The sequence below is a fragment of the Equus przewalskii genome, chromosome 4 (genome assembly GCF_037783145.1).
Source record: "Equus przewalskii isolate Varuska chromosome 4, EquPr2, whole genome shotgun sequence".
NCBI classification, from domain to species: domain Eukaryota; kingdom Metazoa; phylum Chordata; class Mammalia; order Perissodactyla; family Equidae; genus Equus; species Equus przewalskii.
This window is the reverse complement of record NC_091834.1, coordinates 102,517,867-102,543,653: the sequence shown is the minus strand read 5'-3', so window position 1 is coordinate 102,543,653 and position 25,787 is coordinate 102,517,867. Positions and strand designations below refer to the sequence as shown.

Here is a 25,787-nt window from a genome sequence, read left to right as displayed (position 1 = left end):
AGTCCTTGACTCCAGAGTCTCTGAAGGGGTGGCTGGGGGTCCCCACTAGAGCCCAAGGCCTGGGGCAGTTGTGGACCTGGAACCCCAGAGCAGGAGGAAGGATCCGTGTTAACGTTCTCAGGCAAGACAAGATGGGCTTAGTGTGTATCCACTTTTCACCTCCTATGCTGAACGTTCGTTTGAATCTGATTCTCACAGAAAGATGGGGGATGGAGAGTAGCCCTGGGGCCCCTGAACAGGGCTGCCAGACTCCCCAAACTCCTGGGGCTTCTCTGGCTTTGTGGCCGAGTGGCCACTAGGGGGCGATACAGCCTCACGTGCTGAGCCTCATGCCAGCGGCAGGCTGGCCCTGCCCAGGGGAAGGATGCAGGACCCTGTCCATGCTTGGTTTCTCCAGCCTGGGATGTCACCTTCAAATGCACCTCCCAAACAGAAGAGCTGCTGTTGCAAAGTAGACGGGTCCATCTCCCGCCTGACCAGCCCCACCAGGCCTCTTAGAGACTCTCTCGCACATCGTATACGTTTGTTCCGTCAGTATTTAAGGAGACCCTGCTGTGTGCCAGGCGCTGGGGTACAGCCGTGGACAAGTGAGGCCCGGCCCTCGTGGGGATCGCGTTCTAGGGAGGGGAGAAGAGAAGACAAATGTATCACGTGCACAAAAATGTTGCATGGTACAAATAAAAATGAGAGATAAGGGTCTGGTGCTGCTTTATGTGGGACCATCAGGAAAGCTGATGAGGAGGCATGGAGCAGGGATAGGATGGAGCCAGGAAGCTGCCAGGTGGATGTGTGGGGCAGCGCATGCCTGGCAGAGGGAAGAGCAGTGCCAATGTCCTGAGGCAGGGGCAGGCTCTGAGGCTTCAGGGAGCAGGTCAGTGTGGCTAGAACTGAGGGGGAGGGGAAGGGTGGTGACATCAGAGAGGTGGAGTAGGGCCGTGCAGGCCAGGATTCCAGGTTTTCATGGAGTGATCCAGAAGCCATTGGAAGGTGTTGCTGAGGGAATGGCTTACACTCTGGAGGGATCAGCCTGGCTACTGTGCAGAGAGAGATGGTAAACATGGAAGTGGTGGGACCAGCTGGGGCCACTGGAAGGGACCTGGAGTTCAATTCTGATGGTCTCCCGCCTCCTTTGAGACCTCCTCAAGCCCTGCCTTCTCCAGAAAGCTTACCTGCCTGGGGCAGCCTGCCAGAGCCCTGACACAGGACTGTCACTTTGAGCACCTGCACAGCCTGTGTTCGCTGGTGAGACACGTCTCTTCCCTTCTGTCCTGGGGAAATCGAGTGTTCAGTGTTTCATGTGCTTGCGTGTTACATCCCCACACTCTCCCAGGGTCCCCCAGAGCCAGTCAGAGCCTTGAGCAACACAAGCCCCCAGGCCTCTGACGGTGCCCACCTGGGAAGGGCAGCCAGTCCGGAAGCCCTCCCTGGGCTCTGGGCTGAGAATGCACCTGGACATGCACGTGTGTTTGGATGGAGGATGGGAGGCTCTTGTCACCTGCAAGCAAAGGGCTGGCCCTTGTCGCACTGTGAAGGGGCTCCTTCTGTCGTCTTCCTCTCGTTGGCTCCTGGCCCTGAGAGCTGGCGGGCTCTTATGCTTTTCCTGCCACCCTCAGACCAAAACCACCTTTCAGGGAAGGTTCTGGCAAAGGTTCAGGGGTAGTTGACACATTCGGTGTACAACTGAGAAGGGGTTTCTAGCATCAAAACCAGGTGCGACAGATACTTTTTGGAAGCGGTTGTCTTCCCAGAAGCCCGCGACCACGTGGTGATGGCTCTCAGCGGTGAGAGAGGGTGGCGTTTCCAGCTGGCCTCCCTGAGCAAGAAATGGCATCTTGTCCTACTTGGGCAGCTGTCCACACCGAGTGACCGCTGCTGATAGAGGTCAGCCCCGCTGGGCACTGGGACATTATCTTTGTCCTGCTAGAAAACAGGTGTTGAAAATCGCTGACCTGGCCAGCCACCGACCCTGATTCCACTAAGGGCTGCCCTAGGTGGTGACCTGGTGTCTGAAGGACAAGCAGGAAGAAAAAGGTGGAGGCATACCCTGGGGCCCAGGGAGTTTGTATCAGCCCTGGGGCAGTAAGATGAGGCCTCATCAAGTGTAGCTTCATCTCAGCAGGGGTTTAAAACTTTTTTGACTGCAGCCTGTGGTAAGAAATACATTTTGTGTCGTGATCCAGCACATACACACATACCCATTTCTCGTGAAACATTATGTACTCTGGCGTATATATTCTGTTTCTATTCGGCTCTCGTTTGTTTTGAAAGCACGTTGTATCTGACCCACACCATTGGTTTGGTGGTGGGGCAGGGGTAGGGGGCGTGACTGCACTGGGAAAAACACCGCCCTAGATGGTCACAAACAGCAGGATGGGTTTGGAACGCCTGCGAAGCGCGTCTGGCTGGGAACTTTTAGGGCACAGAGAATCAGTGGGGTGGAAGGAAGATCTGGGTCTTTGCCAGAGATGTGGAATGGTTGATGTTGGAACTGTTTCTAAGACCGGCTCACAACTGTGGCCGAGGTCATGGGTTCTCTGAACACCCAGTTACATTTAACTTTCTGTTTGTAGTTAAATACTAAGATTCCACCACGGATGACTGTGAGCCGAGAGTAGGTTAGTTTTGTAAACATCTCAGTTCTGTAAACCCAGCTCCTTCGTCTGTGGCTCTGGATCAGAGGATGTTCTGAGAGCCATTTGAAATTCAAATGAGCTTTCCAGAGAAGTTTATTTAACTTGTAAAACTCCTGGTCCTTTCACACCATCTCTGTATTGGGTCATAGACAGCTCTTCTTTTCTCTCCTGGCAACTTGAGTTTATTTTTCAAATAAAAGTCTGTTTTCTCATAAAATGCCAAAGGTTTTGTACTGTGCGTGGAGGAATGAACTCAGGCTTCTAAAGACTTTAATTCAGCGCCTCCAAGTCTTCCATTCATAGGCCAACGGCTTGCCTGCCTCGGCTGGCCTGCAGACCACCCCATGCCAGGAGCCCACCAGCCTGAGAGTGTCTACAGGGCTGACTGCACCTAAAGAAAGATGCAGTGGGGTCAGACTCAGGGATTTGCGTCCCCAGCATTCGAGGCCGGTTACTCTGCAGCCCCTCTGTGCTGACACCGCCCCAGTCTTCTCTTAAAGAGGTACTCACGTCACCTGTCAGTCAGGATCCTACCAGCGGGACGGAACCACTCTAAGAATTTAAAACAGATGGAACGTAATGACTATATGGTTATAAAGGTGAGAGAGGGGCTGAAAAGACAAGTAAGAGTCAGGGAGGTCAACCAGAGACTGGTGGCAAGCCCTCTCCCTCCCTGGGTGGGAGGGGCAAAGGGAGGAGGGCAGCACAGAGGATGGGGGCACCCAGGGGTGACTGTGGAAGCTGGAACCAGGAGCCATGGTTGGTCTGTCTGGCAGGATCAGGAGCCAGAGGGGCTGCAGCCACAGCCAAAGATGCTGCCCGTGGCCTCTCCCTCCCCCCCAGCCAGAAGCCAGCTGAGAAGAGAGCCTGGGATTCACAGCTGCAGGCTCAGCCCCCTGTGTGCCCAGCAGAGCAGGAGACCCATGAGGAGTGGGAGTGAGAACCAACAGCAGGGTACCAGCCCCCTGGTGAACACTGCTGAGTGATGCATGCACCGGGGGCCGTGCTTGGTACCTGGGATGCGGTGACAGGTCCATCCAGGTGCACCCCCAGCACTGGTGACAGGATGCAGAGAGGTTCCTAGTGAAACTTTGGTGGCGCTTCCATTGGAAGGAACTGGCTCTAGGACATCCCTGACATCTGGTCCAGCCTTCTGCTTCCTCATTTGTGGATTCCTGTGTTTAATGAATGCTTGTTGAGCATCATTTGCATGCCCTGCACATGGGTGGGTTTGGTCTTCCCTCTCAGAGGAGGCCCGGGGCCCTGCGTAGCTGGTGCTGATGAACGAGAGGCAGAGAGGGCGGTGGGGGTGTGGGGATCACGAGCCTTCCTGGGGCGTGATGGGAGGAAGAGATCGTGAGAGGAGGAGAGCAGACGGGTGATGGGAGACAGGCAGGGGGAGGACAAGGACACAGCCGGAATAGAGTGGAGCCTGTTTCCTCTCCTAGAAGCTTCCCCTCAAAGAAACTCCTGAAGCCTTTCCAAGAAGCTGAGGGTCAGTGGCCAGCAGGGGAATTTCATCCTACAAAACACCTCAAAACCTTCCCTTCCCAGCCCCTCTGCAGGACAGACAGCCGCTTGCTTCTCCCGTCCAGACATCACACTTTTCACTCTCTCCAAAACTCCAGCCTGCCCCTCTCACCCCTCCCTCTGGCCTCCTGTTCCTGATTTTCTTTTCTCTCACACGTTTTCTTCTCGTATACATCCACTCGTCTTCTGGACTCATCTGTGTGGCTCTCCTCCCCTGATGAACACAGTGAAGTGCTGAGATGCTGAGCAGCAGACGCAGGATCCTCATCACGAGGTTAGGCAGGGCCAACCTTAGGATGGGGGCTGGCCATGCTGTTCCGACACTGGCAGAGATACCGAGCACTATCAGTCCAGTCCTCGAGGTAGCCCACTCCTGCCCGGGAGGCCCCGACAGCCACCTGGAGTGGCCACTTGGCATAGACAGATTAAATATTTACATATATTACTAATGCAAAAGAATGTATACACAACCATTAAACTGAATGGTGTGAACATGGGGGTGAGAACTGTCGGGGGAGGGGTGTCTCGAGGGGCCTCAGACCCCGTGGGAACCATCTGACTGTCTGGGAGACAATGCAAGGAGAGAGCCTTTTAAAATAAGGGTCTGTAAGTTTTTTCTGTAAAAGGCCGGATGGTAAATATTTTAGGCTTTGTGGGCCACCTGGTCTCTGTTGCAACTACTCAGCCACAGACAAAATGTAAACTGTGTTCCAATAAATCTTTATTTATAAAAGCAGGTGGCTGACAAGATCAAGCGCCCCAGATTTAAAACATAAATCCAATCATCTCATCCCGTTTTCAACCCTCATTGCCTCCCCAATACGCTTAAGTTAAACTCTGAAGTCTTGCCACTTCTTCCACGGTCTGGCCCTTGGCTGTCCCTGACCTCATCTCATCACGTCCCAGCCTGGCTTCCTCCACTCCTGGTCCTTGAAGATGCCAAACTTGTCCCATCGCTAGGCGCTCTGTTTGAAACACCCTAGTGATGGACACTGTGCTGTGCCTCCTGAATTCTCCTTCAGGGATGAGGGACTCGGTCCCTGGGCCTCTGGCTATGCCACCGACAGAGCCACCTGGCACAGGCTCATGCCCCTTCCTGAGCCGGCCTGTACCCGGCAACCAGTCAGTGCATGATACAAAGGATCGGCCCCCTCACCCCACTCAGGACAGCTCTGAGGGGTCATCCCAGCTCGGGAAGTCTCTATGGCGGCCTCACCGGGTCTGCATTGCCCCTCAGCTTCGTTCGTGTGGGGCCCTGTCCTGTCTCCTTCCTTTCCTCGCCTCTGATGTAGACCCCACGAGCGTTCCCTAGGAGGCGTCCTGCACCCACTTTCCATCTTAACTCTGCCTCTGGGGGCACCTGCAAGAGCTCCCCTCCCAGAGAGCCGCAGGTGTCGCCCCTCACTTCCGGCCTGTGCTCCCCTCTCCTATATGGGAGGGGCCGTTGGAAGGAAGGAAGAAACGAAGGAGACAGGCTTGGGTGGGCCCGGGGGACAGGTGGGCACTAGGTAGTGCTGGGGAGGGACACTGAGGGGGAGGGGAGGCGGCGTGGAGACGGGAACGTAGGGGACGAGAGCAGGTGCCCCGCCCTCCCTAGGCTGCTCACCGCAAGTTACCCTAACGGCCCTGGGTCTGTCCCCAGATGCTGCCAGAACCCAGAGTTCCGTGAATTTTACCCTGTGCCGGGCTAAATAGGATTCCGCCTGGCCTGCGGGTGCTCCAGGGCGGGGCTCCGGGGCTGAGAGCGCTGCGCCCTCCCGGGACCTCCCCTGTGCCGCCTGGCTCGGCACTTGCCCGCCGCCATTGGAGCCTTCTGGATCGGGGCAGCTGGTGAGGTCTGAATCTCGGGGCTGAGCAGACTTCAGAAAAACGTGAGTCATCTTGTCTGCCCACAAAGAAAGGAAAAGTATGTGTGGCATCCAAGTTTCCTGAAAAGTTCAGCCAACGCTTTGCAGAGTTATGTGGCCTGGCACCCCGTGTGGTCCCCTGGGAGAGCGCCCTCTGGTGGCTGTCACGCAGATGTCCCTACAGGGAGCCCGCGTGGGCGCCAGCCTGGGCTGGGCTGCAGGCTGAGGCAGTTATCCTTCGGGAGAAGCCGAGGACACATCTCCAGAAGAATCCCCTTCCCTGCGGATCGTAGAGCTCTCCAGCCCTCTAAGGGCCTGCTGGGGTGGTGAGTCTAGCACGGGACACAGTAAAAGGAGATTCTAATAAGTGCTGCATTCTTGCCCTGACCGCTTTATTTCTTAATTCCTTTTTAAAAATAACATTTTATTTTGACAAGTTCAAACTCACGGAAAAGAATTCTCATAAACCTGCCATCCAGATTCCCCAGTGTTAACATTTTGCCACATTTGTTTATACCCTCTCTCTCTCAATACGTATTTGTGTGTGTTTATATGAAATCTGAACCATCAAGAATAAGTTGCAGACGTAATGTCCCTTTACCCCTAAATACTTCAGTGTGTATTCCATAAAAACAAGGACGTTCTCCTAACAGTTTAATTTTAAGAATCAGGAAATGAACATTCATACAATAGTATCAGCTGAGCTTCAGACTTCATTCACGTCTCACCGATGATCTCAGTAAGATCATTTTTTGGAAGAGGAAATCCCTGATCACACATTTATATGTTGCGTTTGGCTGTCCTTTCTCCTCGGTCTCCATCTGCAGTAGCCCTCAGTCTTGTCTTCGTGACCTCGTTGTTTTTCAAGACTACACAGGCCACTTATTGTGTAGACTGCCTCCACTGTGGGGCTGCCTGACGTTTCCTCTTGATTGGATTCAGGTTTGCCCCACTGGCAGGAGTCCCACACAGTCTGACAGCCTGTCTTGGCGTCACAGCAGGAGGACAGGATGTCACTCTGACCCATTCCAGGAAATACTGACCGAAGCCTGGTTAAGGGAGGTGTCAGCCACGGTGAAGTTCTCCACTCTAATCAAGTTACTACTTCCCGTTGTAAGCAGTGAATAGTTCATGGGAGCTGCTTTGGAACTATGTAAATCTCTTCTCCTCAAACTTTCGCTTGCTAGTTTTAGCGTCAGTCAGTTGTTCTTGCCTGAATTACTACCATGGTGGTTGCCAAAGGGTGATTTTCTGATTTTATCACTAATTCTACATTGGTCAGTTGGAATTCTACTAAGAAAGAAATTTTCCTTTTCTCCCTATATGTGTACGTGTGGATGGATGGATGGATGGACTCAGGGGTTCATATTTTATTCAATGGGTTTGGTTTGTCCTTTTCATATTTTGATGCTCAAATTGTCCTAGGCTTGGCCAGCAGGAGCCCCTCCAGGCTGGTCCCTGTGTCCTGTGACTGCACCCATCATGTTGTGGGCACTTCCTTATGATCTGATACAACAAAGTGTTCCAGCCTCATCTCGTCCTTTCCCTGCCCCGGCCCTGGGATCAGCCGTGTCTCCAAAGAGCCCTTGTTACTTTTAGTGTCGAACAGTTTTTAGAAATAAGATCTAGGTGCTGCTTGTGTTCATTGCTCCTGCAGTGTCATGGCTTCCTGGTCCTTTCAGCAGACGTATTGGAAATATTCTTATATATAGGAGAGTAAGTGGATAAAATAAAGAAGGTTCATCCACACAGTGGAGAACTGTGTAGCTATAAGAAAATACAGAGATGGTATCTTTGAGCCAAGATGGCAGAAGATATGAGTAGACAATTCTCAGGAGTCATGAAAATGGCCCTTCCACAGTGGCCGTGAGCATTTAGGCATCAGAAGAAAGACTTCCCCTAAATCCAGATTGTAGAATTCACCTATTTTTTCCTCTAGTATCTGTATGGTTTAATTTAACTCTTTTTTTTGTGGTAAAATACACATAACATATAATTTACCATGTTAACCATTTTAAAGTGTACAGTTCGGTGGCATTAAGTACACTCCCATTGTTGTGCAACCTTCACCATCTAGTTCCAGAACTTTTTCGTCGCCCCCAAACGGAAACCTCGTACCCATTAGCCATCACTCCCCATTCCCCCTCCCCCCAGCCCTAATCTGTTTTCTGTCTCTATGGATTTGCCTATTCTGGATATTTCATATAAATGGAATCATACAAAATGTGACCTTCTATGTCTGTCTTCTTTCACTCAGCATACTGTTTTGAAGGTTTATCCCTGTTGTAGTTGTGTCACTGCTTCATTCCTTTTTATGGCTGAATAATATTCCATTGTGTGGATACACCACATTTTGTTTATCCATTGTTTATCCATCTGTTGCTGGACATTTGGGTTGTTTCCACCTTTTGGCTATTGTGACTTGTGCTGCCATGGACATTCATGTACAAGTTTTTGTTCGAATACTTGTTTTCAGTTCTTTAGGGTATGTGTCTAGAAGCAGGACTTCTGGGTCATTTGTTAACTCTATGTTTAACTTGTTGAGAAATGACCAAATTGTTTTCCACCGTGGCTGCACCATTTTACAATCCCACCAGCAAGGTATGAGGATTCTAGTTTCTCTACATCCTCACCAACACTTATAATCTCCCATTTTATTATTACTATTATTGTTATCGCCATCCCAGTTGCTGTGAAGTGGTATCTCACTGTGGTTTGATGTGCTCTCCATAATGACATGAGCATCTTTTCATGCTCTTGTTGGTCATTTGTATATCTTCTTTGGAGAAATGTCTATTCAAGCCCAGTTCTTAATTGGGTCGTCTTTTTGTTGTTGAATTGCAGGAATTCCTTATATATTCTGGATACTAGACACTTTTTGGATATCTAATTTGCAAATATTTTCTCCCTTTCTGTGGGTTGTCTTTTCACTCTCTTTGTAGTGACTTTGATGTACAAAAATTGTTAATTTTGATGACAGCAGGGTTTTAATGACCAAAAATACCTTAATGTGTTGCTCCTTACTACTTGGGTCATGTAGACACTTAGACTTGTTGGAATGAAGGATGGGGCATAGGGAGGTGGGCACGAGTGACCATGTATCGTTGATTCTGAGGAATGATTGTCTCCTGGAGAATGAGACAGCAGGACAGGCTGGTGGACAAGGGGTCTGCCTCATTGTCACTCCCCAAATCATGAAAGCCCCTAGTGAAGGGAGAGGAGAGCCAGCAAATTCTCTGGAACATCTGTTGCTGAGTTTCATCTTCTGACCATCGAGAAGTTCTCTTGCCTGGCTGTGGTGAACCTGGTTTCTCCTCAGCATTTCCTCTGTGGCTCCTCTTCCGGCTCGTAGACCTCTGAGAGGAGAACCTCCCACCTCCTTCCTTACCCTCTGATCCTCCAAAGACCCTAGACCAGCCCCAAGCCGCGTAAGGGCCAGAAAGCTGGGTTCTAGAATGTTGGTGAATTAGTGAATTCTCTTATGGTCCTCACTGAGGGAAGGCTGGGGTGAGTACTCCCGCTGACCTTCTGCATCCAGAGCAGAGAAAGGAGATGACGGCCAGGTGGCCGGCCAGGAGGAGCTCTTTCTTCATGCTGCTCACTATGAGAGTGTTTCTCTACATTTTTAATTTTCTTTTTCTTGGCTTTTGCTAAAGCAATTTATTGAGAATGTACTTTGCTGATTTTTTTCTGTTATTGACACTCATCACTATTTACTTGGTTTTTTGGTGTGTTTTGTTTTCTCCTCTTTACGTTTTAGTTTTCAGTGAAGTAGTTCAGTCACACAGTTAAAAAAAAATCAAACAATACAAAATGATACATATTGAAAGGCAGTAGTCCCCTGGCCCACTCCACCAAAACCCAAAAGGGACCTTTTTAAATTATATACATATTCAACTGTCTTATGGCTCATCACTGTTAAGCCTTGTACATTGACTTCCTGTTATCATGGATGATGAATTCTCACTTCCCCACATTTTCCCCAATTTCCTGGGAAATGTTTTTTTAATTAATCATCCTTTTTATCACCCTCTAAGGAGCCTTCTTAGACATTATTTTCTAATCACCACCTTGCTATTTTAATAAAGCAGATATACTGCATGTTATTTATCTACTGTGTGTCTATATCTGTACTCTTTATGTACAAAGAGTGTCTCCCCCTCCCCAAGAGCCCATTTTCACCCTGCTTAGGGGCAGTAGTGCCCCCGAGAGAGTGATGCCTACACAGAAAAGAATTTGAAGTGAGTGATGTCACTGAGTATAGTAACATCCGATTAATTTGGGATAAAGCCAGTCCAAATTAGTAAACACCCTGAATTATCGATTACCATTCTTATATTTTATCACTGTCAGGAAATGAACCAGCCACATAAGTTTCTAGATATCTGAAACTGAAGGCATTAAGCACCAAAACATGCATCTTTTTAAGGGCTAGATGCATTATACAGTTTGCGGTTTTCTCATTCAAAAGACACTAAATATAATTTCGCTCTGTAGAGATGATTTCAGGTCCTTGCTAGATTGCCCTGCGATGCGCATCGACGTGTCCAGCACCACTGAGATGTGAAGGCTGAGCTCTGTCATAAAGGACTTCCACCCACCTGACCACATGCTGAGTCTTTTCACACTTCCTGCCTCCCTCCTGGTACGGGCTATGTGCTCTGTGGCAGTCAGGGTTCTTAATGTGAACAGCACCCACCTCTCCTCCCATCACAACTGGCTGCTAAGAAGCCAGTGGTCTCTGTGTGTATGGTGAAAAACAGTAAATTATTCATAGGAAAGTCCGTTGGCTCCTCATTCAAGAAATAAAATGCTCGGGCTTTGAGTGTTTTGGCTAACAAGCAGGGTTTTATCCGATTACTTCTGACTTCTGAGATCCAGAGCAAGAGCTGCACATACATGATGCTCCAGGGCATCTGAGTCCCTGCCCGGCAGGCCAGGGGGGTGCATCCAGCGCAGTCCTCGATGTGGAGCCCAGGGCACCAGCTCTGGGTCAGCATGGAGGAGAGGAGGCGCCTCCCAGTAACTGAGGCTTTGCTGCGGTTTTCCCCACGATGTCCTCGAGGCACATGAGGCCTGACCCAGGGGAGGTCTTGCGTGGCTGCTTTAAGATTCAGACGATGCGTCCGCTTGTAAAATGCTCTGCAGCTTACAGGATCTTTTTGCTGTTTTATCTCATTTGATTTCCTTAAACGCCCCCATGAAATGGGCTCAGCCTGTATTAGGATCTGTTTTATGGGAGAAATGTGAAGAATAAACTAAATGGCTCGAAATTGCATGCCCATAAGTGAACCCACGTTGCTTCCAGGTGCTGTGTTTGACCTAAGTATTTGAGACCTTCCTGTGAATCATCTTGTTTGATAATGTATTTCATTCTTCAGGAGAAACAGGTCAAAGGCAGACTTCAGCTCAAGCCTCATATTCTCAACTAGTGGTCCCCAAATGAAGGAAGTGCAAAAGCAGTTGGGGTCCCCCTGGAGGAGCCCCGGGATCCAGGAACTGGAAACCGTGCTTGGCTGCCTGGGAGGTGAGGGCCCAGCTGGACCACACTCTGGCTTTCCGCCGAGCCTGTGAGTTATGGGGGTCTTAACCTTTGCCAAGGGTTTTGCACATTCCTATATCACTTCCGCCTTTCTAAGACATAAGTTAGAGAACTAAACAGAAAATCCAGTTGCGTGCCTTCCAGAACCTTGGGAATCTAGTTTTTGAAAGCCGTTGCTTTGTGGCCCCTGTGCCCAGGGTCCACCCCCGGGGCCACTCTGAAAGCTGGAGAGAGGAGCAGGTCTTGTCAACTCTTGTTTTTGGTGCCTTCAGAGCCCTTGGCCTGGCATGGAGGCCCCAGGGACCGCAGGGACCACGAGAAGGGGTTAAGTAAGGCCCCCACTAGGGGCCCCCAGGGGCATAGGATGGCCTTTTAAGATTTAAAGAATATGCAGGGATTTCATACCTTGGCATGCTAAAAATAATTATTGCCATTGGTTTCACTTTTTCTGTCCTCCTCTGCGTTTTTAAAATTAAGATACCCCTCTGCTCACTGGGTTTAAACGTCACTGGTATGAGTTGAACTGTTCAAGCTGAGGTGGTTTGTCTTTGCCAAAAAAATCACCCTCTTGTCACTCAGAGTCTCTAAACTCCAGTTCCTGGGGAGCCACGAGGCTGTGCGTGACTGTGAGTGTGCCGGAACGTGGAGGGGTGGGTGTGGGTGCCCGAGGCAGGGGGAGGTGTCACTCATCGGAGCCGCAGCCTCATAAACAGCTCTGGGGAAGGAACACGGCTCGATGAGGTGACCTGGCAATCTCACTCAGAGTCAAGTGCCACGGTGACCTTTAGAACTTTCCATGAAATATGACACAGGATTTTGCAAGCCGCAGGAGAGTGCTCGCAGATGTGTGCTAAGGCGCTGTGCTCCTGCCGCGAGGGGCCCGCTGCCCCTTACATAATGGATGGAGTTCGGCTCACAGCCTTTCAGGGATCTGGGTGCCTTTCAGGTGCTGTCCTGTGACCCTCAAAGGTTTTGGGGTGAATTTTCAGTTGAGGTGTCTTCATCTACTTTTCCAACATCCCGACAGAGAAGAGGCCACCTGAGGTCCTAAATGCCACTGGACTAGGGCCCTGCGTCTAACCCCAGCCCTACCGCTGGCCTCTCATGGATCTTGGGCAGGTCATGTCGCAGGTCATGTCGCTTCTCTGCACCTCTGTTTCTTTTTATTTCCTAGATGGAATAGTGAGGGCTGGCCTCCCTCCCTCACAGCAGGGCTGAGAAGAATTGAGGGATGTGCTCTGGGGGGAGCCTATAAGCTCGGTACAGGTGGAAGTCTGGTTAGCTCGGATGGAGGCCTCTCATGGCAGCCAGGCCCTGCCCTGCTGACTGCTTCTATCCGCGTGGAGCCCACAGGCCTCCTCAGCCCTGCAAGCCCCAGATGCAAGGGCGTGTGTGAGGGTCTGTCTGGACGGGGGGTGGGGGGAGTGGTGAGAAGTACCCACCTTATGGGTGGATGAAGTGCCTGTGGTGAGGACGGTCTGCACTGAGTCTGAACTGCTGCTCCCTCGTTCAGGCCCCTCGTGACCTTGTTAGTGAATTGTCTGCAGCTGCACCTAACACAGTGCCCACAGTGGCTTCAATGATAAGGTTTTTGGCCTTTCTGAAATTATTTGGAAATTCAGAGGTGGGCTGGGCTTCAAGGAGCATTGCCCCCATGGGTCTTCCATGCCTGGGCTTCTGCCTAGCCTGGGCTTCTGATGGAGGAGGGCGGGACTGTCTCCATGACCTGCTTGGCCCCACAAGGACCCCCTCAGCTCTCAGGGCCTCCTATTGCTGTGCAGTTACATGTACAGGGTAGGGTGGGTGACAAATGGAGGTTGGGCATCAACTGTGGTATCTACCACAGAGAGATGACAAGTCCTGGTTGGGGCTACAACCGGAAGCCTGGAATAGGACCAGGTTATGGGGACAACAGACGCCTATGTCTCAGCACTTTCCCCAGACGGTGGGAACAAGGCCACCCGGATCTCCGGCTGAGAACTTCCAACGTTTGAACTGGTTTACCCACATTTTGGGGTCAACCGGGGCTCCAGAGAGGTCTTACACCTCAGAAGTATGAGAACTCATTACTGCTCATGGCATGGAAACGCAGAGCTTGCCGCACGGAGGGAGTGAGTGCTTTCCATCCTGGGCGTCCTGAAGCAGAGGTGAGCAAGCGCCTGCTCTGCTTGCCATCTGCAGTCCCCTTGACTTCCCCACCTCTCCTGCCCCCAGCAGTGCCAGTGATGTTGATAGACACTCTGGCTTTTGAGTGGTTGGCAGCATCCAGATGTGCAGAGACCAACGCACCCTGTAAAATCCAAACATTTGGGTACCTGGACCCATTCCCCATTGTGCTGCTGAGTGGACGCCACCTCAGGGTAAGTACCAAGCTTTTGCTGACCCAGGCTAGAGCCTGCGCGGTGCAGGGGAGCCATCAGCACTGTCTCCCTTGGCTCCGGGGGCAGGCTAACACACCCCCAGGACAGGATATGCTACCCCCAAGGTGACCAGAGAGCACAGAGCACCGAGCTTCCTGCTCAAGAGCCGCCTCTATGAACTGGATCACTAAGTACTGGTGCTCTCTCTCCCATTGCATGAGACCCCCCTCCCCAGCTCTCAGGGAGCTGTCCATCTGGCTGGAAAAAGAAGAAACACACAAAACCAAACACTGAAGCAAGTTCACAGCACAAAACGTCTCCAGGAAGTGCTCTTCAATGCCACTGTGTTTTTCTAGTTGTCAAGTGTAGGTTTATAGTTGAAAAACTAGAACTGCAACAACCACAAGAACATAAAGAACACGATTAGAATTACCCATAATTCCACCCTCCCCAAACCTTGTAGAACTCGCATCAAAGTGGTGACCTGGACAGCCTTGTCCCCTCAGCCTGGGGAAAAGCACCGACACAGAAGGCATCTGCTGCCCTGCCACCTGGTCCTCTTCCAGACTTCCCGGCTGTAGCCCCAACCAAGAGAGTGCTCTGTAAAGTCTGATCCAGAGAGGCCCTGGCCCTTTTAAAATACATTTAAAATACAGTTCCATCTCGGGAGCCATTAGTTCCCTTTTTTTTCAGCCCTCCCCTTGAAAAGCATTCCTGGGTGTGGAAGGCATTCCATCAGAGCGTGTTCCGGCAGCTGAGTCACAGTTGTGTGAGGGAGTTCCGCCTCTCGTTTGTTTGGGACCGTCAAATGGTGGAAACTGAGGAAGGTTAGTGGTCCTGTGAGTGGTCATCGCCCCCCAGCCCCATCAGTCAGACGTGCTGAAGAAAGAGTCCTCGGTCTTTAACCTGCAGTGTGCACGTGTCACCTCTCCCTGCATCAGCATCCGTCTCTAATTGCGGAATAAAAAGTGTTGTCCCAGTTTAAGGAATTTCAGGCATGTGTGAGTCAAACAGGAAGATCCCAGTGGTAAGAGAGCCAATTGTTAAATTTTCAGGAAATTTGCAAGCCTGTCTGTGCCACGTTGTTACCTTGAAATGGGCCAAGGTTGGAGTATTTACGCCACAGTAAGTGGCAGACCCTACAAGCCAGTGCTGCCTCTCCCCGCCTCCAGAGAGCTGCCCGTAAACATTACTCAGCCGTCAGTGCTTCTACACTTCTGAAGTCCAGTGTCACCAGCAGCCTTTTTCTCCGCTCTTGGGTAAAGCTGGCCCTGGGAGGAGCATTTTGAGTGAGGTCAAAAGTAGCTGTTGGTGTAATTGGAGTCTCTTTGGAGATTTGTGTCTACCATCAAGGTTGTCCTGTAGCTTTTCTTAAAGCTGCACTTAACCCTGCTCCCCTACTCCTTCCATCAAAAGCTTTCCAGAACCCATCCTGTGGGACCGATAACTGTGTTGAGCCAAAACCAACTTTTTGCTGAATCAGGCCAACTCCACCATCTCTTTTCAGAATATTCTGTTACCTTCTCAGTAATAGAACAGGGCCCCCGAACGATCTGGGTAATTCTTTTCTTCATTCCGCCTAAGTTGCCATATCCTTATGTCCCTCTGCAAAAGCACCAAGTGTTCCTATAGAGTGAATTCAGAGTCTGGAGCCCAGAGCTGGGCAGCAACAGTCAGTTCCGGCCCTGCAGGGCAGAGGAAACAAGAATGTTCTCCCTGCTTCTGTGCTCAGCAGCCTGGACGTGTCCTCAGGGCAGGCAGGCAGGTCTGCCTGGTGTCTACAGCACGGTGCGCCCATTTGTCAAGTTGGCTCGTCATAGACTCCCTGCTCCACTGATCTGTGTCACAAGGTGGACGGAGACAGAAATCAGGCTCTTCTCTCTTTTTGCCTTTAAATTCCCAGCCTGAAGATCAAAAATGACAAGTGAGAATGGAGAGAGAAACTTTCCTTCCCAAATCATTCCAGTCCCCACTGGTCCTCAAACATCCTGTAGGGTTCAACCTAGAGCACTGCCCAGACTCTGGCCTTACTGTTGAGCTCTTCTGTGCGTGTGGTGATAACGTGGGGTACGGTGGGAAGATGGGAGTTTTGGAATCAGACAATCAGATTCAAGTCCCTGTTCTACCAATTTGTTAGCTGTGTGATCCTGGTCAAGCTACTTCTCTCAGTTATTCATCTTTAAATAAAATCATGTTAATAATACCTGTCCTACAGGTGTGTGGGAGGGAGGAAATAAAATAATACTTGTGAGGTGACCAGTATGCTCAGTGGCCTATGATAGGCACTCAACAAATGGCATTTATTATTTTACTAATTAAAATCTAGTTCTTAGAGGACAAGAATGTCTTTGAATTATTCAGAGCCCCGATCCCCTCCATCAACACGTCCTGTGCATCTGGTGGAGGCTGAATAAATACTTGATGAGTGAAGACCGTATAAACTAAGCACAGAACCATCAGGCGTGCCTAAGTCGCTGTTTATTTTCCACATGAATTTAAACTCATCCACTTGTAGTCGCTAACTTGGAAATGTTATCTCTTTCTACATAGTTTATCATATAGTACAAGAATATTACATTGGCTTAGACAAAGACTTTCCATTTTCCTTTTAACCACATATGCTCCTTTCTTACTGGGACACTTGTCTGGCTGTCCTTTCCTCAAGAAGTTTTGCTTTGTTTTATTTTATTTTTAAATCAGGAGAACCTTTCAACTTCTCTTAAAAGCTAAATTGAAAAAAAAAAAAAAAGAAATCTAAATGTGAAATTCCAAAACCTACCTCTTTAGTCTTTTTCAGGGTTTCATCACAGTAAGTTTGGGCCACCATACTTAACAACAGAGATAATCCACTAGTATATTGGGGGCCCAGCTGGAGCGGGGGTTTGCTCCTTATTTTGGAAGGCTTGGTTCCTCCACAGGTGCTGTGTTGGCCTCTCTCCTTTTCTTAGACCCCCCAATCCTCAAGGCCAATGTAAACGCTCCTTTCCAAGTGGGGCCATGCGGTCACCCCTCCATCCATTTGTGCTGATGACACTCGTTGTCCACTCTGGCCTCTTGCCATTGATCACATACAGTTTTTTTATCCAGTTAGTATCATTGAACAGTTTATCTTTCTCTCTCCAAGTCGTTTGCAAATTCCTTGAGGGCAAGACCTATTTTGTTTTTTCATCCATGCGTCCTGGCATAATGTTGGATCACTGCATCTATCCATGAGTCCAAGCAGGAGAGGAAGGGCACACTGAATGGCCGTTAGAGTTCAGACTTCTGGAAGTAGACTTGAGTGCCAGTATGGTCAAGTCTCATCTCAGTTCACAGAGGGGGAAACTGAGGCCCAGAGACAAAAGTTAACTTTCTCAAGGTCACAAAGCTAGTTAGTAGCCAATCCTGTAACTTCCTTTTAGTCTAGTGAAGATACCAGCAAAGAAAATTTGAAAATTTTTTCCCTACTTAGTGTTTTTAAATTTTTTTTTGTTAGTTGCAAAACACATAGAAACTATAAAAAGTTTCTGGTTTTTGGTTTGTTTGTTTGTTTGTTTGTTTTAATTAGACCAGGGGTTTGGCTTAGGAATCAAGGAGATTAGAATTCAAGTCCTGGTTCTACCATTAGCTACAGAACCTTGGGCAAGTCACATCCCCTTCCTGAGCCTCAGTTTCCCCATCTGAAATAAAATGGACTAGATCCTCTAAGATCTCTTGGAACTCTGTCATTCTGCAATTCCCAGCAAGTCCAGGGCTCAAACTGTGCATTTGCTGAAGACCCTTCCATGGGACTCTGGGGGACCCTATATCCCCTCCTTACAGGTGGTCTTGCTTCTTTCATTGCGAGGCACCCTGAGCTGAAACAGATTCAGCAGTTTCCAGCCCAGGGAGTTGTGGTTTCTCCACCCAGAGGCAGCGGGAGCCTTCTGACCCCGTGGAGGCCTGGAACACATGAATCAAAATAGTTGTGTGATGTCATGTCATAATGGGAATGTGCTCTGGCCAATTGGTGCCAAGAATTGTCTGTACAGGGTGGTTTCCTTTTACAGTCTTTTTAAAGAGACATCTGCAGATCCGCACATGACTGGCGGGCCGGCGCTCCCCTTGCCTATTTCGTCTTCCCTCCTTTTTTAATTTCAAGGAGGAAAAAGCCCTGGAGTGTCTGAGTGTGAGGCTGACCTTAACTATATAAACAAACCCACGGTGAGGTTCTGCCGGCGCTTCCGGCAGCTTCTTGTCTGCATAAGGACAGTGGACTGCTCCAGCGCTGTGGCTGGAGCTGCAGACCGTGAGGACTGCTGGGCTCTCAATCAGAGGCGGGACTGCTGTGGGATTGCCCTGCGTGTCCCGTGGCTGCTGGCTCCGAGAGGGACCCACCCTGCGTTAGCACCAGGGCCCCCTACGAGGACGCCTGGCTCGCAGGCTGTCGCTTGAGCACGCGCTCTATCTCTAAGCTCTTGGTGGCCGAGGCTGCTGGGCGCCCCGCACCTGCCGGCTGATGCTGCACCTCTCCCGGCTCCCTGCCACCTGGGACTGACACTGGTTCTGCAGGTTCTGGTATGTCCACCTGTCACTGCTCCTGTGGCCACAGCTACTCATGAAGCGCTTCGGCAGTCTCAGGGGGAACAAGAAACACAAGGACCCAAACCGAAGCACCGAGAGGCGCCAGTCGGAGCCCCATGGCCTTTTTGGTAGGACACTGCCCTTTGCCAGTTCTCTGCGGGTTCATGCCATAGGAGGGAAACCCCATGGGGTGTGTGTGTGTGTGTGTGTGTGTGTGTGCGCGTGTGTGCATGTGCATGCAGCCTCCTAAGCAATAGCTGTGTGCAGCCTCTCCATTTTAACTGTGGATGTAATTGTTAGGCAGTAAATAGATTGGCGAGCATCTCCTTATTGGTGGTAATGCTGCTATCATGAACTGTCCAGCATTACTTTTTCTGAGGCTCTTTTCTCTCCCTTGCCCTACCTGGCCTAATTAGGTTAGTGATCAATTGGATTGTCATTCATTTAGGCAAAACTAGCGGCTTGGGAAATAGGAAGAATGGATTGGAATTGTTCTTCTCAGGTGTTAAAAATGAAATGTGCATGTGTGGAGAGAAAACCAGTGTTGGGAGAAGGACTTGTTCAGCCCCCTTCACCTGTGGCTGAGTAATCGGACAGATCGAGGGTTAAGCAGAGAGGGAAAGACACCTGCCTGGTTTGTGTCCCCTGGGGGAAAAGCTTGCTTTGTGGTCTCCCTGGCTTCCAGGACCTTCAACAGCTTCTCCACTTGCAGGGGTTGGGACCAGTGTGGCTGTCACATGTGGTAAAGCATCTGCGATTCAGTATTTCTGGTGACTTGTGGATTTGGGGTGGGTGTTGCCCCTGTCTGGCTGGAGTCAGACAGGTAGATTCCAAAGCATTCTGAGCTTCCTGGGGGGCCTGGCTGAGTCCTACCCACTTAAAATTCAATCGTGGCTTCATTTTATTAAGAATTGGAGTTCACTTTCTGGTCGCGACTGCCTGTCTGACCTGGGCTGTCCCTGAACACCCCATTGTAAGATGGGACAACAGGCCCCACTCACATAGCCCAGTGGTGGTAAAGATGGGGAAGCTGATGGGTACATTAAATTGTGTCCCTTGAGTGCAATGTGACATGGTAAGTGGCAAAAAGTAGTCATTATGTGTAGTGGGGAATGACTTTGGCAAAACATCTGGGAAGGATGTGAAAACTGGAATAGTGAGAAGAGAAAAAGGTATATATAAGACTTGCCTGCATCTCTTGCCACATCCAACTTAACCAGTTACTTTAGGACAGCCGCTCGTGGACCCCACGTGCCACTGATGCCTGGGGACTGCAAGTGACGGGGACAGCAGCTCTGGGATTCAGGGGTTTCAATCTCGTGAAGGAACCAGAAGGTGGTGTCTAATGGGATGCAAAGGTGAATTTCCATGGGAACACAGTGCCTTGCCCCAACCAGGGCAGGAATGACAAACATCCTGGGCTTGATTCATAGATGTGGTTTAAACAGAAGGCTTATATTTTAAATAACAAAGTAATAAACACTCATTTACTGTAGAATTAAATCTGAACCTATGATTTAACTAAAAGTCTGGTTTTGCTAATGGGGCAGGGTGGGCCCAGTATTAAAGCCTGTTATTTGCCAGACAGTGGTTTTTCCCCTTGTGTTTAAAATCTGGCTGTCATCCCGTCTCCTGTGCTTCTGAGATTGGAAATAATATTTGCATGTCGACCAAGTTTTGTATATGCTCACGTGCAAATGCCAGCTCTGACCACAGGGTCCTTGCTGTCTCCACAAGCTTCCTGTATGATCTGGGAAGCAGGCTAAGGCCCCTCGAGGTGGCCAGAGCCCAGGTAGTCATGTTGATGGTGTGTCCTGATTTTCCTCTGTCAGAGTCTCACTGGGAGAGGAGCCAAGAGCAAGGCCAGATGGCCGGTGCTGGCCCCTCAGACATGCTGGGTGGATACACCAAAAGAAGAAAAACAGGGCGTGTTGACTGAGCATCCCCTCCTGCTCCCTACCTATCTGAACCATACCCACCTTTCAAGACCCAGTTTAACCATCCCTCTCTCTAAAGCCATCCCGTGTGCCTCTTCTGTGATCTCCTGGCTTCTCAGGGACAGCGACCTTGTCCCTGAAGGAGCATTCGGTCTGCTGTTCTAACCCTAACGTCTGCTGCATCACAGCTTCTCACTCAGCATGGCTGATTATGGGGTGGGTGGAAAAGGTAGCGTTCCAGGGTGGTTCCTGGTTCCCTAGTGAGCCAGGGTGAGTCAGGGTTCTGTTTTTTAAATTCCCTTTCAGATACTTCCTGCCCTTCATATAGTTATTCCTGTAGCCAAAAGAATCTTAGAGGGGGCCTCTTCTTCCTCCGAAGAGAGTTTCCAGGAGGGGTGGTGAAACTGTCTTTTACTTCTCCTGTTTTCCCCCCCGAGTAAAGCTTTCTGAGGCTCTTCTGCTTCCTCTGGGGCTGTCCATCTTTTCAGGAACCACTCGCTGCGCCCTCTGCTCCACTCAAGGTGGAGCCATTCCTCACGGGACAAGAGGCACTTGATGCTGTTGGTTGGTTTCCCTGCCGTTCCTCAGGTCAAGAGATACATCTTTGTTACACACCCATGCACGTGCACACACACACACACACACACACACACACACACACACACACACACAGCTGTCCCTACAGCCTCCTGATCAGCCAGAATAATCAAAAGAGAGAATCGAGGCATAGCAAACAGATCAGCAGTTACTAAGTCCGTTTGTATTTGCCTGTGGATGGCACTTCTGTATGGAATACGTGGCTGTCAGTGGAATTCTGAACACTTCGAGCCTTGTGATAAAATCCCGCGGGAGTTCTAATTCATCGGGAGCTTGTCCCTTTCGGCCTCAGTTCAGCGCCTGCCCGTCCCGCTGCAAAACTGAGGGTGCACATCCCACGCAGGTTCTCATGCTCCATGTGATAGACGAGCGATAATTTTGACTTAAGCCGTTTCTTTCCATTTCTTTGGCCAACAGAGATCCAGATTATGTCGACCAAGAGCGTGTGGCAATGATAATAAAAATGTGAAAGGAAGATTAGAAAAGGATTATGCTAATCAGATAAAAGAGAATTGACTGTGGCAACTTTTCTACCCTCTGCAGTTGGAGGGGAGAAATTAAATAAAAACTGTCTGAAGTCTCAAGAGATCCCTCTGAGGGCGGCACTGGAGACAGGAAGCTGGCACTCTGTCCCCGTGCTGCCCGAGTCTTAAGTGACACTGGAGACCAGAACCAATGACAAATCTTGGCTTTACGCTGAGCCTGCTCTTCCTGTTAGCCCTTCTTGGGGTGAGCGGACAACCTCTTCTGGAACAAAACTCCAGAGTTCCTTGTGCCCAGGTCCACACGTCACCCCAACACTGCCTGCCCCAGCTCTCTGGTCCCCTGTTAATGCAAGCGGAGCCCTCGGCTGGGAGTGACACTGCGGGAGGCATCGGTCGCTCTTGGCCTCAAGCAGCGGGCAAGGCTGGAGAGTGATGTCTGTTGTCCGTGCAGCCTCCCCCGTCCTGTCCCCGCCATTGCCCTCATGGTCTTCTTGCTGCTTCTGGCTGCCCACCTGGCTCTTGGCATCCTGATAGGGGTTGCCTCAAAAGATCTCAATGTTCATTCAGTCGCTCGTTCAAATATATGTATTTAGCTTTTTATAATGAGAATTTTAGAGCATATAGAGAAGTAGGGAGAACGGTGTAACGTACCCATCTTTAGGTTCAACAGAGCCCAACCCCACCAGCGTCTGGCCTTCCACTCTGTGCCAGCACTGGGGGCACAGGGTAGAGCAAGACGCCAGTCCACCCTCAGGGGCGTGGGGCCTGGTGAGGCAGACACCTGAGGTGGTTTTTTAAATTGTGGTAAAATATACAGAACGTAAGGCTTACCGTCTTATCCAATTTTAATTGTACAGTTCAGTGGCATTACTTTCATTTACATTGTTGTACAACCATCACCACCATCCATCTCCAGAACTTTCCATCACCCTCAGCGGAAACTCTGCACCCATTAAACAGCAGGTCTCCGTTCTGTCGTCCTCGCTGGCCCCTGGCAGCCCTCTTCTGCTTCTGTCTGTGAAGTGGCTGCTCTAGGTACCTCAGACGGGTGGAATCACATGGCATTTGTCTTTTGTGCCTGGCTTTTCCACAGAGAGGCGAGTTTTCCTCTGCGATGCTGGGCAGTGGAGAGCGCGGTGGGGGAGGAGGCAGGACGAGGGCAGCTAGCTGGGCAGGACGGCTCCTCTGCCAGGGCTTGAGTGACAGGAGAGAGTGGGCCACACAGGTGCCTGTGCTCAGGTCCTTGCAGACGGGTGGGAGGCCCAGGCCCTGAGGTGGAGACCCTTGGTGTGTTTCCGGGACACCGAGAGGCCAGTGTAGCTGGACAGCAGGACACAGAGCGAAATGCGTGGTTGGAGACGCAGTGGGGAGGGCGGGCACAGCAGTTTATTCATCGTCCTGTGTGCATGGGGAGGACTTGGGAATGTACCTGCATGAGATGAAGCCCCTGGGGGTCTTGAGAAGAGCATGGACAGGCTCCAGGGTGGGGGTCTTAGCCATGGCCCCAGCACAGTGAGGGCAGCCCTGGGACTCAAGCCCATGCCCCTGCCCTGCCTCTCCCAGTCGTGGTGCCCACTGACCTCCCAGCCCTGGCCCCCATTCTCCCTGCTGAGTTTGTGCTCACAGGAGACTCCTAGAGGTGCAGGAGGGGCTGTATGGGGGCCTTTCAGACTCTGTAACCATCAGTGGGGGAGGCGTTGGGGATTAGAGAAGAGCGTTTATGGTGCTCCTTGAGAATCACGAACTTTAGGAATGCTCCTCCCAGCTGGAAACCGATTGCGGCTGCGCCGCCTCCAGCCTGGCCCACACGAGGCTGTGCAGGGAGGGCTCGTCATTCCTCTGCTCTGCTTTCCTCCACGTAGCCGTCACCAGACACTGCTTGGCGGCCCCTGGACCAGGGCCCCTGGTAGACAACAGGTGGAAGGAATGGCCCCAGACGAGGGCTTCCTGGGAAAACCTTAGTTAAGCGCTCCCGGATTCATGCTCTCACTGAGGGCTCCCTGGATCGCTCAGCAGGTCACCCCGGAGTCAGAGCGGCTCAGGGTGTGCATTTCCTCGGACAGCTCACTCACCCGCTCCGGACCTCGGTTTCACATCTGTGCACTGGCGCCTCCAGGGTTGAGGTGGCGATTGAAGGAGACACTGCTAGCTGGGGCTGTCGCTATGGATGCTCCTTCCCTTCCTGCTCCCAGCAGAAGAGATAAGGAACGTTCTAGCAATAGGCCTGAGGGATGAGACAGTCGGTGAAGTGGTGCTCGTTCCCGGAGCACTCTTGGGCTGTGAGAGATGAGGCCGCGTGTGAGAAGGGTGGTTTGGGGCCTGCTTTCCTCTGGGGAGCCCCGGTTCTGAGCAGAGACCCTTGACACTGGACAAATGATTCTGGCACAGCAGGTGTCTGAAAGTGTGGAAAGACAATAGGACAAGATTGCAGAGCAGAATGAGTAGAGAAATAAAGGAGAAAGAAGATTTGAGAAAGGGGTAGATTTAAACGTGGGGACTCTGGACAATCATGGAGAAGCCACCATGGCTCGGTGGCCCAGGCTCAGGGCTGGAAGCCTGGCTGGGTCTGACGACCCCTGTGGCTCTGACCTCCAGACCTGCCCAGACAGGCCCTGGCCCAGGACATGAGCATCGGTACCTAGGAAAGCATCCTGCGGGCTTCCCACCGCTGTACAAGAACCTGGTACAGTTAAAGATCAAGGTGAATTCTGTCCTCGGGGAATAACTTGTCTTTAATAATTTCAAAGAGAAAATATGTGAGGTCCAAATACTCTCGAGAACAAATCAACGGGGATGTTCCCTGAGGGCCAGGAAGCTTCTTGTCCCTCTGCGCCCCTTGGCCCAGGCCCTGGCCCTTCTGACCTCCATGCATATGTCATGACAGTGGTGGTGCAGGTGTAAGCCCCCACGAGGGAGTGTTTCACCTCCCAGCTGATCAGACCCGTGTGGGCCTGTGGAGTCCAGCGTGAATGGGGCTGGAGCCATGCAGTGCAATGTGCTCACAGATAACCCACGCCATGAGGGCAGGTGCCCGGGCTCCAGGTCCTGGGCTCCAGGGCCAAGAGCACCACCTAGAAGGAAGAGGTGGAGCATTCAAGGCAGACTCAGAAGGGAGTTTTATCAAGAACTAAAATGCTTTGCGAGCCCCACTTGGGGCTGAAAGAGGCAGCACAAATCAGCTAACACTGGTGATTTCATAAATGAACAGCAGATAAGTGACGAAACTACTCGGGCTCGGCTTAGCCCCCGTCAGCCTTCCTGTGGCCTCGTAGCTGTAATCTGAATCCCTGATAGTCCCCTCCTTCTGGAGACCTTCAGCTCTGCTGGAGAGACAAGGCTGAAACAACCAGAGAACAATACCCCTGACTCTGAATTCTGGGCTTCAGGCTCCGGGCCGCATTGACTGTCTCGGTCCTCAGCGCCCCCGAGGGGGACGCCCTTGGGAGATCGTCTCAGCGAGGATATGCTTCGCCAAGGGCTTATGAGAAATTGTTAGTGAGAATGAAATGCGTATCTTCCTTAAAGCATTTCTGTTGGCAGATAACTTATTGTATATACGTATTGGGAAACCTTTTAATGTCTGCCAGTACAGAGTGAAGAAAGAGAAGGGGAAGTGCCCCGAAGAGGATAGGGAGATGTATTTTAAAGTGTGGGTTTTGTTCTTATTCAGGTGCAGCAAGGCCAGCGGATCTGGAGACAACCGCCATTGAGCAGAGAGTGTCCCTTACAGTTCCCGGGAAAAGGGAGCCCACACGGGGAAGCACAGGGTGGGTGAGGAGGAGGAGCGAAGGGAGGCGCCCTCCCTGTGGTTCCCATGGGAGAGGCCGGGCCAGGCGGAGACAGCGGGCTGACAGCTAGTGCAGATCATTTCAGCAGGCTCTGGGGCGTAGGGCCGTCTCTAGATGTCGCGTACCTGGCCTGATTAGGACAGAGGAGTAGTGCTCCTGGAGTGGAACAGCCAGATAGAGGAGGTGGTTCCGTCTGGGCTCTGGATTGGCTTGTTTGCATGAAAGGCGCGCTCTCTCTAAGGACTGGCTGCCCCTCGGAGGGGCGGCCTCTCCCAGTCAGCGAGGCCCCGGGTGCCAGAACATCCAGAACAGAGAACCTAAGAAAATAGAGTTAATAGAAGATGTTACTCCTTAGTCCTCACTTGTCCTCCTTAGCTCTAACTTCTAAGTCTTTCAACTCCGCTGAGGGTCAGTCTGCCTTCCTTGAGAGCTGAGCCTCCAGCAAGACAGTCTGGGAGGAGGGCTGGTGTCCCCACGTCCAGACGCCCTGGACTCTGGGGCCTCACACGCCCAGTGGCTCAAGCTC

At 51.0% G+C, this 25,787-nt stretch overlaps 1 protein-coding gene and 1 long non-coding RNA gene across 23 annotated transcripts in view; one reads left to right on the top strand and one right to left on the bottom strand.

Moving 5' to 3' along the window:
• Positions 1–25,787, top strand: part of PRKAG2 (protein kinase AMP-activated non-catalytic subunit gamma 2) — a 279,715-nt gene that overhangs the window by 93,115 nt on the left and 160,813 nt on the right. The window contains exon 1 of one of the 22 annotated variants that reach the window (XM_070616875.1): positions 17,863–18,582. The exons of 19 other annotated variants lie outside the window; for them this stretch is intronic. In XM_070616875.1, the coding sequence (XP_070472976.1) occupies positions 18,489–18,582 (94 nt within the window). In that variant the 5' untranslated portion in view covers positions 17,863–18,488. Of the gene's footprint in view, positions 1–17,862; positions 18,583–25,787 lie in introns of those variants that run through there. 2 more of the 22 variants (XM_070616873.1, XM_070616879.1) reach the window with 2 other exon arrangements.
• LOC139082951 (uncharacterized) lies at positions 14,260–17,819 on the bottom strand. The gene is made up of 2 exons (XR_011539340.1): positions 16,692–17,819; positions 14,260–15,816 (listed from the first exon to the last, which is right to left on the bottom strand). It is a non-coding gene; the product is annotated as an uncharacterized lncRNA (long non-coding RNA).